Source organism: Bison bison, unplaced genomic scaffold, assembly GCF_000754665.1.
Source record: "Bison bison bison isolate TAMUID 2011002044 unplaced genomic scaffold, Bison_UMD1.0 scf7180017864331, whole genome shotgun sequence".
Classification (NCBI taxonomy): Eukaryota; Metazoa; Chordata; class Mammalia; order Artiodactyla; family Bovidae; genus Bison; species Bison bison.
In genome coordinates this window covers 987,011-1,002,836 of record NW_011494903.1, presented here as the reverse complement: position 1 = coordinate 1,002,836, position 15,826 = coordinate 987,011, and the positions used below count along the sequence as shown (strand labels likewise).

General features: G+C 38.5%; 1 protein-coding gene across 2 annotated transcripts in view; it reads left to right on the top strand.

The window, feature by feature from the left end:
- The first annotated feature begins 2,400 nt into the window (after nucleotides 1-2,400).
- The window catches only part of LOC104998518 (chromosome unknown open reading frame, human C5orf51), a 22,845-nt gene continuing 9,419 nt past the window's right edge, over nucleotides 2,401-15,826 (top strand). For both annotated transcript variants that reach the window (XM_010853714.1, XM_010853713.1), the window contains exons 1-5: nucleotides 2,401-2,564; nucleotides 5,927-6,033; nucleotides 8,097-8,240; nucleotides 9,433-9,564; nucleotides 13,696-13,810. In XM_010853714.1, the coding sequence (XP_010852016.1) occupies nucleotides 2,465-2,564; nucleotides 5,927-6,033; nucleotides 8,097-8,240; nucleotides 9,433-9,564; nucleotides 13,696-13,810 (598 nt within the window). In that variant the 5' untranslated portion in view covers nucleotides 2,401-2,464. The remainder of the gene's footprint in view (nucleotides 2,565-5,926; nucleotides 6,034-8,096; nucleotides 8,241-9,432; nucleotides 9,565-13,695; nucleotides 13,811-15,826) is intronic.

Here is a 15,826-nt window from a genome sequence, read left to right as displayed (position 1 = left end):
AGAAATTAATTTCTTCTTAGCTAATTGTATTTTATCCATTATATATTAATGGGGAGGAAAATGGCCCAAATTAGATCAATTATTTTAGAAGATACTTTTTAGTAGATTCATAATGAGTTATTAATCTTTCTGGGAAGTTTTTAAAATCTAGCATTATATTTTAATTCATTCTATGCATTTTGGCCTCACCATCCAAATGTGGGATCTCAGTTCCTCAACCAGGGATCGAACTCATGGCCTCCCATAGTGGAAGCTCGGGGTCCTAACTGCTGGACCACCAGGGAGTCTGCTCTTTAGCCCACATTGATCACATAATATAACATTCCTGGCCTTCAGTTTCCTTATTAGAGACTGTCCTGAACATTCATTGGAAGGACTGATGCTGAAGCTGAAGCTCCAATACTTTGGCCACCTGATGCAAAGGACTGACTCAGTGGAAAAGACCCTGTTGCTGGGAAAGATTGAAGGCGGGAGGAGAAAGGGACAACAGAGGATGAGATGGTTGGAATGCATCAGTGACTAGATGGACATGAGTTTGAGCAATCTCCGGGAGTTGGTGATGAACCGGGAAGCCTGGTGTGCTGCAGTCCACAAAGAGTCAGACATGACTGAGCAACTGAATTGAATTGATATTGACAAAATAACATGAAATTTTTTTAATTAATAAACTTTTCCTAAGTATTTATTATGTATCAGGCACTATAGGAATCACTGAGGACACAAAAGTAATATGTTTCCTGCCCCCTATATTTAGGGTGAATTGCAGAAGGAAGAAACTTGTTACAAAGGCCAGCTAAGAAAGCCACTGTGGCCAATCACTTATAAATCACAACACACAATTTCCTCATGTGAACTGAAAGAAAAAAAATGCACAGTGAGTTGTGAGTTAAGTTTTATTTGGGACCTGATGAGGACTATAGCCTGGGCTGTACATAACTCCTAGGACTGTCAGTATATACATGGTTTTAGTGAAGGGGGATACTTGCAATCAGGCACACATTTTTGCAAAGGTTTGATGCTAGTCATGAGGAACAGATGTCTCCATTAAAGACTAGTGGTTTTCCAGACATGAGAAGATACAAGGAATTGGGCTCACAAAATCTTCTGAAAATAACCATCCAAAGGCCTGTTCTGCCAGTTTTTCCCAGAGCACAGTATGCCTCATTTCTAATCTCTTCCCTGAATTCCTTTCAGGTTGTGTTGAAGGTCAGTGACAATAATGGCTAGTGACTTCATTCTTGTAAAATGGCAACAGATGACGAGTGACAGTTTTTAGTTGGCACCTATTTTTAGTATCACTTATTAAATAAAAAACTAACTTCCATAAGACAGAAGATAGGATGGAGATTATTCAAGATACTGTGTCAAATCAAAAAGTGAAAAAGATGAATTAAAGGTTTGTTTGATCAAAGGCAAGAAAATAGGGAATGCACTATGGAAGTTAGACTTCTAAGTGCTTTGAGACTCACAGTTGAGAAGAACTTTGCACATGAAGTTTTTTAGACCCTCTTTAAGGGAGGGTCTAGAGATGTGTGGCAATAGAAATTTTTGTAAATGCAAAATTTTTGTACACTGGGACAAGATGAATATGTTAAATGTGAGCTAGACAAAGCAGACCAAAAATAAAGCAAACCCAACTGCTAAAATTCAACTTTAGAAAAACTCAGCCACATAGACTGGGAATTTCCATCAGAGTTTAGCGGTCCCGTGGATCCAATCCCTGTCTCCTCCATTGCACACATATTCTTTACCATTGAGACACCAGGGAAGCCCAACTAGACCCACAGTAACCGCTCAGAGATTTGGATATGCTCCAGAAGAGCCAGTAGGGCTTTCCTTATTTTAGACAACCAAAACCACACAGCCCTATTTTCAGAGATTAATGTCTGCTCTGTTGAAGAAGTGAAGTTACTCAGTCGTGTCCGACTCTTTGGGACCCCAGTGGACTGTAGCCTGGCAGGCTCTTCCATCCATTGGATTTTCCAAGCAAGAATACTGAGTGGGTTGCCATTTCCTTCTCCAGAGGATCTTCCCGACGCAGGGATTGAACCGGGGTCTCCCGCGTTATAGGAAGACTCCTCAACGTCTGAGCCACCAGGGATGTCTCACAGGAGAATCCCGCGCTGCAGCTATGCTCTCCAACCAGTCCCCGGAGGGGGCTTTTCATTGGATCAGCGCGGGGACAGAGCCAGCTCTCTATTGGTTTAGAAGCGGGGCGGGAGGGAGGCGTGTCCTGACGTCATGCCCATCCTCAAAGTGCTTACTCAGGGCTGTGGAAGAAGTCCAAGAGGAAGAGGATAACCCGGAACAACCTTTGCGGTCCTGAGCCATCCCTTTCTCGGAACTGGGGTCCCCTCCCACCAACCAAGAAAGCTCCGCCCAAAGCAGCCCCGCCCGCACCAGGGGATCAGGTGACCTCGGGCCGGTGCGGTCACGTGACTGGGCGCACCCGCCCGTTGTGGCCATGGCGGCCGCAAGCTCTAGTGTGGTGAGGCGAGTGGAGGAACTCGGAGACCTGGCTCAGGCCCACATACAACAACTTAGCGAAGCCGCCGGCGAAGATGGTGAGGGAGCTGAGGAGAGGGAGGCGGTCAGGCGGGCGGTTGTTCGGAGCTGGCTCTCGACGGCCATAGGGGCTGAGGCTGCGGCCTGTAGTCTATGGATTCCAGGCCAGAAATACCGAAGGTGTTGCGCTTCTGGCCCTAGCTGGGCGTTCTCTTGTCTACCTCCAGGAGCTCACATCGGTTTAAGGCAAAGGCGTTTACTTCCGGACCAGGTTTTTCATAACCCGCGAAAACTGTTGAAATCTCAGGCAAATCAGTGCTTCTTGTCTTTAACTGTCTTGGTCGGTGGCGACTGGCAAAGGGGCGAGATCTGGATGAAAGTACACAGGGAAGTTTAAATGAGTGGTTAAAGTTGGATGATGGTACGCAAATAAGTAATGGTAGTTTTGCATTTCCTAAAGATAGTTTGGCGTGTATAATAGTTCTGCTTTTTCATTGCTACGTTGTAAATTTTTGTGTTGTGTTTTGGAGTCTAAACTCAACTGTAAACAGTAGTCTACAGTCGAGATTTACATTGGAGTAATTAAAACGATTCTCTCACGTTCATCACCTCAGTTGTCACAAGGGCCCTGTCAGTACTGGAATAACTTTTTTTTTTTTTTTTAAATATCTAAGCGGTTTCCTTGGATTTCCCTGGTGGCTCAGACGGTAAAGCGTCTGCCTACAATGCGGAAGACCTGGGTTCAATCCCTGGGTCGGGAAGATCCTCTGGAGAAGGAAATGGCAACCCACTCCAGTACTCTTGCCTGGAAAATCCCATGGACAGAGGAGCGTGGTAGGCTCCTACAGTCCATGGGGTGGCAAAGAGTCAGACACGACTGAGCGACTTCACTCACTCAAGCGGTTTCCTTAGGAAAGACTGACACAGAATCACCTCGACGTTTGCTCTTTTTCATTACTTACCAGCTGCCTATAGGTTTCTACATTCTTACCGAGTTTTGCACCTTTACTACAGATAGAAAGTTTAAAAAAATTTTGTGGGCTGTCTCGTTGTCTTCGGAGTCATAGAGAAATAGTAGTGGAACATTTTCCCAAGCGATTGAACAGTTGGTGAATTTATTGAATAGGGTCCATGATAAAATGGCTCTAGTTCCATACAGGACTATTTGCTGGATTTTCTTTTCTTAGGGGTCTGTTGTTAAAAATCCACAAGACTACCCTGAAGTAGTTTCCTTTTTTGGTTTGTGGTAAGTGAATCACATGAATAATTTTAGTTCATGGACAGTAGTAGCTATTCCAGTAGCTATTGTCTGGAAGTGTATCTAAGTTACTTCCAAATAAACTTCAGTGATTTCCACCCCACTCCAGCTCCATTACAACCAGTCTGAAGAGATGAAAGAATGTATGCTATTCACTTACCAGTAAACCAAAAAGCCATTCTCATTTTCCAGTGGAAGTGTACTTTAATCCAGTCTAGAGTGAAGGGTGAAAAGTAAAGTATATATTCTTGTTTGGAGGCTTTAAAGTTCTGAAATGTACTAGAATTGCAATAATAGTGGTCAACGTTATGAACTGTTCAGTATTACTAGCAAGATTTTCATATTTTATGAAGTTTAACTAAAACATAGTTTCATATATTTGAACTTGTATTTTCTAATATAGCAAAAATAATACACAGTAAAAATTTGTTTTTTAATGATATTTATGTTAGGTTGTAGGGATTGATAATTCCTGTAGTTTTTTAATTGATCACATACAGCCAGACACTAGTCCATGTAAGAATACTCTCCTTTGTACTACTGGTCAATTTTGGTTCATTTATTTCTTATTGTACAAGCACAATGTGTTTATGATATGGAAATATACCATTAGAGGGACCTTTTCTGGGGACTGTGTTAGAATCTCTTATCTTTGCCTTGTCAGTCACTATTTTGACTGAATGGTTAGGAAAACTTCTACATTTCATAAAAATTTTCTAAAATGGTGAACCATTATCCCTCCACTTCTCTATTTATGTCATGAGTTCATGTGAAATGCTCCTTCAGCAATGGTTTGATGAATTCAATGCAGGCCTTTACATTTAAAATAATCCTGCAAATTAAGAAAAAAATATCAACTCAGTGTTTAAAGAAGCTCCTGAGGGGTGTTTTGTTCTAAACCATTTCAGTTCACAGTAGAATCTTTTTTCCTGAGCTGTATGGGTGTTACTTCTGGACTGAGGAGAGATAGGAAGGCCGTGCTGAAGAAGTAGTTTTCAATTTAGGTGAATAGTGGACCTTAAAGCGTTCAGAATCTGGTCTAGATACAGGTTCGGCCTTACCGGGGAGAGTTTAAGGTTGTCATATTACTGCCAACAGACGCAACTTAAACTGGTGGTGCTTTTGTTCCAACACTGATCTGCTTACCTACTTGTGTAGGTGCTGAGGCTGGATCAGATGGACCCTCACCAGGTCCTACATTGTCCGTTTACCAGTGAGGGGAAAAGGTTATATATTTCAGGAGAAAGCTACAGAGGGGCAGTCTCAAGGATCTAAGTGTCTTGATGTTGGGCTTTTTTTTTTTTTTTTTTGATGGTGTGTGTATGTGTGCTTAGTTGCTGAGTGTCCAATGCTTTGCAGCTCTTTGAACTGTAGCCTCCCAGGCTCCTCTGTCCATGAGGATTCTCCAGGCAAGAATACTGGAATGGGTTGCCATACCCTCCTCCAGGGGTTCTTCCCAACCCAGGATACACAAGGGTGGATAGCACCTTGGATGCATATGGACAATTTGTAGGTTAGAGAGGAAAAATTCATAAGAAAAGGTGAAACCATAGAAGCAAAAGAAAAAAGGAATAAGTTAGACAATGTAGAGGGAAAGTGAGGACTATGCTTTGGTTTTGATTTCTAGGTTTTTAAGAAATAAACTACCCAGGCATATTGTGTAATTTTACTTACAACAGCTATTTGTATACATAAATATGTAAGTATAATTATAAAGTTAGAATTTCATAACTAACAGCACTTATATTTTATGAGGCATTTGGTTTAATCAGTCTTTTTCCTTCACAGAATGTATTTATGAAATTACAAGTTTTTAGTGGAAGTCCTTTCTATAGATTTATATATATTATTTGTACTCTTCCAATAAAAGTTTTAAATTTAATGCTTAAACATTTTGAATATGTCAACATCATAAAATAAACATAATGAAAGTACACGTTGTGCTTAAGAAATGGCAACTGAACCTAGAAAGTTTTAAGTCTAGCTTTTAAGAAAAAATTTCCATGATAAATTTAAGTAGAGTTAGGCATTATGATATACTTCATGTTTTACAAAAGATATTACTATGTTGTATTAATTTTATCATTTTAGATATGTAGCTTTTTTTTTTGTTTAAAAGACACCTGAAAATAGGTGAAGTAATCATATTTTTATCTCTTATAGATCACTTTTTAATTCGCGCCTCTGCAGCTCTAGAAAAATTGAAACTTCAGTGTGGAGAAGACAAAGAATGTTCAACCCCATCAAATCTTCTAGAACTTTACACACAGGTACTGAATCAGATGGTTTCTGACATATTGTGGGGTAGGTTGCTTACTTAAGAGGGTTGACTCCAAAATTTAGGTTTAATGTTCTTTGTTTAAAATGTTTTTGTTCAAAAAACTATGTATAAGGCATATAGACTTGAAACTGAGGCAGTTTGCAAAGAAGTAAAGTTTATTGGATGTGTGGATTATAAAGTCAGGAAAAAAATCTTACATATAACAATATTGCTTCCCTGTATAGATAATTAAGAAAAATACTCATATGTGCAATTTCCAAGCTCTGAAATGTTAGAGGGAATGGAGATTTCTATAAGGCCTCTGGTTATTTTTTTTTTTTCCCCTGAAATTTACCTTTCCTTTGGATTCTTCGCTTGACTACCTGTGATTTTGTTGTGCAAGTCCATAAGAACAGAAAGCTGTTCCCCCTTCTTTCCCTTTTCTTTCAAATTCAGACCGCTCCATAGACAAAATCTGTTTTCTAGGTTTTCTCAAACTGCTGAGGCAAGTTCACATTAATAAACATAATTTTGAGGGACTTCCCTGGCGATGTAGTAGTTAAGACTCTGTTCTTCCATTGCAGAGGGCACAGGCTCCACCCTGACGGAGTTCCGTCAGTGAACCAAGATCTTGCATTTGCAACAAGACCTTCAAATATGACTTCAAATATGACTTGACTGCAAATATGACTTGTCTTTGGTTGGTTAGATAGAACTAATAGCAGAACTCAGTTTCCTTAGTTTTCATGCAGCACAACAAAAAAGCAAAACCTTAAAAAAACATAATTTTATTATAGTATCTATCATTTATATAGCACTTTATAGTTAACAGAGTGCTTCATATGCCCTTACTTGATTGCCAGTTGTTATAGGAAATAAGAGTAAACTTAGTCGAGTTTCCAAAACACACATTCATAGCACTTAGCTGCCTGATGCTGCTTTCTGTTAGGAGATACATGGGCATAGTTCTGCCTTCAGATGTGGTTGAATGAGCCTCTGACAAGTACCCACAAACCCCAGAGAGCTATTTCAGCTTGGGAGAAATTTCCTTCACTTTCCTTCCTTTCAGAAGGTTCCCTGTTTATCTTACTTCTTTCATATAGGAGAGCTGTAAACACTTTTAACTTATTTCTGAGAATAAGGCAAAAGAATTAGAGATATAATTAAAATTCCTCAAACCTTTCTGGAGCTTACTTGTTCTGAATCAACAGGTCCTTTTCCTTAGGATGATGATCTCTCCCTTCCTGGCTCAGGCCTTCTAACACAACAGCACCTGTCACTTAAGTAGTGCTGTGTGCCAGGTCATGTTCTAAGTGATTTACATATGTTAATTCATTTTATTCTCAAGGCTGGGGACTTTAAAAGACAATTTGTCAATGAAGTAACTGAGGCTTTAAAAAAGAAGTAAAATATGACTTGTCTTTGGTTGGTTAGATAGAACTAGTAGCAGAACTCAGTTTCCTTAGTCTTCATCAAGTAGATTAAACAGAGACAAAGGATTGAGTAGTTTGAAAGAGCTGACTCTTCATTTGGGGAAACAGGTAATCCTTTGAAGATTCAGTGTACAAAACTGGAGGTAGTGACCTTTTCTTGATACAGCAGGCATTTAGAAAATGTTCAGAAAGTAATATATGGAAATAACAAAGAATATAAAAAACTTTTTATATTGTATATGATTAACTTACCTGAATTAAAACATAAATATCCATTTTATTTTTTGAGGAAAGCTGGATTATCTTAAATCAGTGTTTACTATAAATTTTACAAAGTTTACTATAAATTCGTCTTAGATTATATTTACAGCTAGGACTGACTACTGGGGCTTCCCTGATGGCTCAGTGGGTAAAGAATCCACCCACAATGCAGCAGATGCAGGTTCGATCCCTGGGAAGATCCCCTGGAGAAGGAAATGACAACCTGTTCTAGTGTTCTTGCCTGAAAAACCCCATGGACAGAGGAGCCTGGAGGACTACAGTCCATGGGGTCGCAAAGAATATATGTAAGATTAAACTGTAAGAGTTATTCATTCTAATTCAAATCTTTTATATTACACTTTTTTCTCTCTTACTGCAGGCTATTTTGGACATGACATATTTTGAGGAGAACAAGCTAGTAGATGAAGATTTTCCTGAAGATTCTTCACAGAAAGTAAAAGAGTTGATCAATTTTCTTTCAGAACCAGAAATTTTGGTTAAAGAAAATAATATGCATCCAAAAGTAAGTTTTGCACAACTATGAATTATGGTGGAATGCTGCTAATTCCTGCTAGACTACCCTTTAGGATCTGTGTTTTTTTCCTTCTTAAATGTGTCTTTGTCTCTGTTTTAAATTGACTGAAGGAAGGGTATATGAGAGTTGAACGTTTCAGACTGATGTCAAAACTAAAGTATCCATTTTTATAAATATGTTTCAGAACATTTTCTATGATGAAGTTATACACAGTGCATAGTCATTTTCTAAAGATACACATTTGCTATTTCTGCTCCCTTTACTTTTGCAGATGCTATGTTTTCTTGAAGGTTCCTAGTGATCTTAATGACCACGTCTCTGGTTCTTTCACAGTCCTCTTCCTCCTGGACATTTGCTGTCTTTCCAAGGATCATAACATCCCTAAAGGCCTTTCATGCTTCTCTTCATCTCTGAGAAGCCTTGCTCTTTCTCTTTCTAAGCATCTCACCTCTCTCCCATTCTGGAAACATAGGCACTCCCCAAGAATATCTCCTTAATCCTCTAATAGTTTCTATTTTGTCTTTGTTTGTCCATACACTTTTTACTGCTGTCTCTATTTCAATGATTCCCAGGATTTTTTTATCTAGCCCTGACTACTTTAAACCCCTGGATCAGCAGGGAAATCCATTCATTCAGGCAAATAATTTCTCATCTTCAGCTACCTGCTGGCTGTCTCTACTGAGATATCTTTGTTGCTCTCTGTTTTATCAGGGAATGCTAATTGTGTAAATAAATAATCCCAAGTTTTAAAAGATACCACATAATAAAAGTTTGATTCATTTAAATTGTTTTTGTATATATCTTTTCATTGTTTTAATTTAGTAGTAGTAGAAAATGTTTCAAGTAACATATATATATATATATTTCTGAAAACTTATTTTTCCCATCAGACTGTGGAATACTTATATTTGAAATACATTAGAGGATTTAGTTACTTAAATACTTGAATATCAATTATGTAGAAATACTTGTAAATTAGAGTAGTTATTGTAATTTTTATGTAGCAGTAGATGTCTATATTTCTAATTGATTCAAAGTAAATCATTCCTGTGTAGGTCGCAAAGTAAAGGGCAGATTTTATGAAATGAATATTTTTAATTTCTCAATATTTTGAAATTTAGTTTTTATTTTTATAGACATGAAGTTTCTCTTTTTAAACTGAGTCTTTGTTGTATTTCAGCACTGTGATTTGCTTGGAGATGAACTCCTGGAATGTCTCTCCTGGAGACGAGGAGCCCTACTCTACATGTATTGTCATTCTCTGACCAAAAGGAGAGACTGGCTCACAAGAAAATCTAGCTTACTTAAAAAGGTAAAAAAGCAAATTCCTCATACATATTTGATTATTGACATTTAAATGTTTCTAAAATCTGTCTTTAATATAGGATTAAGAACCAAGGAGTCAAAGGGCCTGGGTTTTCATTCCAGGCCTGTACTTATCAGCTGTGTAATCTTAAATTGAAATTACTGTGAAGATTAAATAATATGGAAAAGAAAAACCATAAAATAACATGTGAAAATCCTTTGTAAACTGGAAAGTTTTACACTTTTTTTTTTAAGTCCCAGATTTTTATTTTTTATGATATAAGACAGATAATCTGTATTAATTTCTAAGCATATTTTTTGGCCTGAAGAAAACAAAACTTGGTAGTGAGCCTCTTTCTATTAGCAGATCACTCCTAAAGATTCCACATGACCCTGCTCTTAGAAAATTGTGGCTCTCTGATTTTTCCTGATTCTTCTGACCAAATCAGTAAATGCAAAGATCCTATCTTAATGTTTGTATAACTATGGATCCTTCCTATCTTGAGTTGGTTGTACACACAGTTTATGTGGGCCTGCAAATGAGAGGTCACAGTTTCAGATATAAAAATTTGATTATAGTGTTTCTAAATTATAGTAAGTGTATCCATATTTTTAACAAGTTGATATTGAACATATCTTTATTATCTTTACTGATTTCTTCCTCTGATGACATTTTTGACAAGTATGTTACTGAATCATGTGTTCTTAATTAGTGATTTTTCCCCCTGTTGTTCAGCCCCTAAGTTGTGTCTGACTCTGTGTAACCCGTGGAATGTAGCATGTGAGGCTCTTCTGTCCTCCACTATCTCCCAGAGTTTGCTCAAATTCATGTCCATTGAGTTGATGATGATATCTAACTATCTGATCCTCTCCTGTTGCCTTCAGTCTTTCCCAGCATCAGGGTCTTTTCCAGTGAGTTGACTCTTCCCAAAACATGGCCAAAGTGTTGGAGCTTCAGCTTCAGCATAAGTCATTCCAGTGAATATTCAGGGTTGATTTCCTTTAAGATTGACTGGTTTGATCTTGCAGTCCAAGGGACTCTCAGGAGTCTTCGCCAGCACCATAGCTCAACAGCATCAATTCTTCGGCGTTCAACTTTCTTTATGGTCCAGCTCTCACATTCATACACGACTTATGGAAAAACTATAGCTTTGACCATATGGGCCTTTATCAGCAAAGTGATATCTCTGCTTTTTAATACACTGTCTAGCTTTGCCATAGGTTTCCTTCCAGAAGCAGATGTCTTTTAATTTCATGGCTGCGGTCATTGTCTGCAGTGATTCTGGAGCTCAAGAAAATAAAATCTGTCACTGTTTTCACTTTTTTACTTTCTATTTGGCATGAAGTGATGGGACCAGATGCCTTCATCTTGGTATTTTTTTAGTGCTCAGTTTCAAGCCAGCTTTTTCACTCTCTTCTTTCACCTTCATTAAGAGGCTCTTTAGTTCCTCTTCGCTTTCTGCCATTAGAGTGGTATGATCGTCACGTCTGAGGTTGTTGATACTTCTGGCTGTCTTGAGTTCAGCTTGAACTTCATCCAACCTGGCATTTCACATCATGTACATGTACTCTACGTATAAGTTAAATAAACAGGTGACAATAAACAGCCTTGACATATTCCTTTTCCTATTTTTCCTATTTTGAACTGATTGTTCCTTACATGGAACAGTCAGTTGTTCCATGTAAGGTTCTAACTGTTGCTTCTTGATCTGCATACAGGTTTCTCAGGAGGCAGGTAAGGTGGTCTGGTATTCCCATCTCTTTAAGAATTTTCCACGGTTTGTTGTGATCTCCACAAAGACTTTAGTGTAGTCAATGAAACAGAAGTAGATGTTTTTCTGGAACTCCTTTGCTTTCTTCATGATCCAGAAAATTGATGGCAAATTAGTCTCTGGTTTCTTTGCCTTTTCTAAACCCAGCTTGTACATCAGAAAGTTCTTGGTTCAGGTATTGCTGAAGCCTAGCTTGAAGGATTTTGAGTATAGCCTTGTTACAATAGCGTGTAAAATGAGTGCAATTTTGTGGTTGTTGAAACATTATTTGGCATTGCTGCACTTTGGGATTGAAATGAAAACTGATCTCTTCCAGTCCTGTGGCCACTGCTGAATTTTCCAAATTTGCTGGCATATTGAGTATAGCACTTTCACAGCACCATCTTTAGGATTTGAAATAGCTCAGCTGGAATTCCATCACCTTCACTAGCTTTGTCCTTAGTAATGCTTCCTGAGGGCCACTTGACGTCACACTCCAGGATGTCTGGTTCTAGGTGAATGATCACACCATAGTCGTTATCTGGGTCATTAAGACCTTTTTGTATAGTTCTTCTGTATATTTTTGCCACCTCTTCTTAATCTCTTCTGCTTCTGTTAGGTCCATACCATTTCTGTCCTTTATCATGCCCATCCCTGCATGAAATGTTTGCTGGATATCTCTCATATTCTTGACGATATCTTTAGTCTTTCCCATTCTATTTTTTCCTCTATTTCTTTGCATTTTTCATTTAAGAGGGCCTTCTTATCTCTCCCTGCTCTTTTTGGAATTCTGCATTCAGTTGGGTATATCTTTTCCTTTTTCCCTTGGCTTTCACTTTTCTTCTTTTCACAGCAATTTGTAAAGCTGCCTCAGACAATCACTTTGTCTTCTTGCATTTCTTTTTCTCTGGGATGGTGTTGGTCACTGCCTCCTGTATAGTGTTATGAACTTCTGTCCATAGTTCTTCAGGCACTCTTGTCTACCAGATTTAATCCCTTGAATCTGTTTGTCACCTCCACTGTATAATCATGAGGAATTTGATTAGGTCATACTTGAATGGTGTAGTGGTTTTCCCTACTTTCTTCAATTTAAGCTTGAATTTTGCAATAAGTAGCTCATGATCTGAGCCACAGTCGGCTCCAGGTCTTATTTTTGCTGACTGTATAGAGCTTCTCCATCCTCAGCTGCAAAGAACATAATCAGTCTAATTTTGGTATTGACCATCTGGTGATGGTGGTATGTCCATGCGTAGAGTTACCTCCTGTGTTGTTGGAAAAGGGTGTTTGCTATGACCAGCATGTTTTCTTGACAGAATTCTGTTAGCTTTTGCCTTGCTTCATTTTCTACTCCAAGGCCAAACTTGCTTGTTATTCTTAGTATCTCTTGACTTCCTACTTTTGCATTCTAGTCCCTTGTGATAGAAAGGACATCTTTTTTTTTTTTTTGGTGATAATTCTAGAAGTTCTTGTAGGTCATCATAGAACCATTCAACTTCAGCTTCTTTGGCATCAGTGGTTGGAGTGTACACTGGGATTACTGTGAATGTTGAATGTTTTGCCTTGGAAGGGAACCAAGATCATTCTGTCATTTTTGAATTTTGGACTGCATTTTGGACTCTGTGAGGGCTATTCCATTGCTTCTAAGGAGTTCTTGCCCACAGTAGTAGATACAATGGTCATCTGAATTAAATCCACCCATTTCTGTCCATTTTAGTTCACTGATTCCTAAGATGTTGATGTTCAATCTTGCCACCTCCTGCTTGACTACGTCCAATTTACCTTGATTCATGGACCTTACATTCCAAGTTCCTATGCGGTTTTGTTCTTTATAGCATCGACATCCTCTACTGGCATCATTTCTGCTTTGGCCCAGCTGCTTCATTCTTTCTGGAGCTATTAGTAATTGCCCTCTGCCCAGTAGCATGTTAGACACCTTTTAACCTTAGGGTCTTGTCTCCCAGTGTCATATCTTTTTGCCTTTTTATACTCTTTGTAGGGTTCTTAAGTCAAGAATACTGGAGTGGGTTGCCATTTCCTCCTCCAGTAGACCACATTTTGACCCATCCATCTTCATTATGACCCATCCATATTGTATGGCCCTGCACAGCATGGTTCATGAGTTACAAAAGCCCCTTCACCACAACAAGGCTGTTATCCTTGAAGGTTTTTTCCCACATACCCTTTTACTAGTTGGCAGGTTATACTTTAAAATACCCTTTTAAAAATTTCAAGGTAGTGGGTCCTTACAACATTGTAATGTAATAACCATAAGACATATCTAGTAATAACTATTAGCCAGTATTCTCCTGAGTGAAAATATTAACATTTGAAGTTTCTGTAGCTCTGCATTTAATAACCCGGATTCTTTGTTTTTGGCTTTCATTTAGTACCTTGTTGATGGAATCAGTTACTTACTACAAATGCTGAATTTTCGATGTCCCATCCAGTTAAATGAAGGAGCTTCTTTCCAAGACCTAGACACAGCTAAATTACTAAGTGAAGGTAATATGATTCTTTTTTCAGTTTTCTAAGTGTTTCAAAGCATTTTAAGATTTTAAAATGTTTCTTAGATTTAAATGATTTAAGTAAATTTCAAGGTTTACATTACAGACAAAACAATAATAAAAGGCTTTTTTTAAAAATTGGAAGTCTTATGTAATACATAAAAGTACTGCTAATCTCTGTTTAATAGTTTAAAGAAATTAATTTATCATGTTGCTTTTACTTTCTTTGCATCCCCACCCGGCCCTGATCAGGCTCTGGTATGGCTTCTTATAACAGGGACTAGAAGTAACTTCAAAACAAGAAGAAATTTACTGCTTTTTCACTTAAAAAAAGGTCCACAACTGGTTTTGGTGGCTTCATGGCATCAGATTCTTGTCTTTTTCTTCTATCGTCTTTTGAAGTAGAGCCCTGCGACTTCAGAGGGATGTGCTTTATAGAATTCATATAAACAGTATTTGCCAGAGTTGTGCAACAGGCATACCTGTTGAGGACATTGCTTCCATTTGCAGTGTCTCAAGATGCTGCTGGAGCTCCTTCTGTTTCAGCTATGTTTCAGTCTCTACGAATAGCAAAAGGAAGTTTCTTTCAGCCAGGTCTTACAGCCTTATTAGAAGCTTGTTACAACACTGAGAACACTTCTGCCAACATTTCACTGGCCAGAATTTAATCACAGAGCTTCATATAGCTAGAAGGAAATCTGGGATGTATTGCCCTTTACATTATACATTGCCATCCCTAGTAAAGTCTCTTGACTAAGAAAGAAGGGAAGAGTGCATGTTGGATGGTATCTGCTGGTTTCTGTCATAAACATCTGTGCACTTAAAAATGTTAGGAACTGGAAGTAGAGCATCATTTGGGTTTTAGACTGAGGTTTGAGAGGGAAGAACCTTTTAGTTTTAGTGTCTCTTTTTACAAATGGAAGAACTGAGGTCCTGATAAGCCTGGTAAGGTCACATAGCTGGCAAAAGATGTTAGATTATATATGTAAACTTTCTTTTATGCTTCATGTGAAATTCTGGGGAACCTTGATGAGAAAAATCAAACATGCAGAAGAACAAGAAAATTTCTTAGGGAAAATTCTGTGTCTTAATTTTATAAGTGTGTTTTAATTCTTCTTTGTTAACTGCTGTAGACTTTCCCTTTCTATTAGAAAACATTGCATGGAAAAAAAAAAACACTGTGAATTAAGTGCCATTAACATATATGACTGGCTACAAGTGGCTTGTCCTTAAAACAACTTGTTGTAGATATAAAGTGAGCATGATGTTTTGACAAAGATGGTGTTTTGACAAATGTGTTTTGATTTATTCGTGAGAAGTATTTATTCCAGGTAACTCGTGAATTGATTAGTTGCATTGAAAATGAGCTTTCTAAAATTTCCTCACCTGCATGGATTGATTTAAAAGAAGAATCAGAGATGGACATTAAAGCTATTTAAACTCAAAGAAAGAGGCAAAATATTTCCCTTATTCTCCTATTTCTAGACATAAAGTTATATATTGTCATGGCCTGGAATTTTTTTTATCACTATCCTTATGATCAGTTCAGTTCAGTTCAGTTGCTCAGTCCTGTCTGACTCTTTGCGACCCCATGAATCCCAGCACGCCAGGTCTCCCTGTCCATCACCAGCTCCCGGAGTTCACTCAGACTCATGACCATCGAGTCAGTGATGCCATCCAGCCATCTCATCCTCTGTCGTCCCCTTCTCCTCCTGCCCCCAATCCCTCCCAGCATCAGAGTCTTTTCCAATGAGTCAACTCTTGGCATGAGGTGGCCAAAGTACTGGAGTTTCAGCTTTAGCATCATTCCTTCCAAAGAAATCCCAGGGCTGATCTCCTTCAGAATGGACTGGTTGGATCTCCTTGCAGTCCAAGGGACTCTCAAGAGTCTTCTCCAACACCACACTTCAAAAGCAGAAATTCTTCGGCGCTCAGCTTTCTTCGCAGTCCAACTCTCACATCCATACATGACCGCTGGAAAAACCATAGCCTTGACTAGACGGACCTTTGTTGG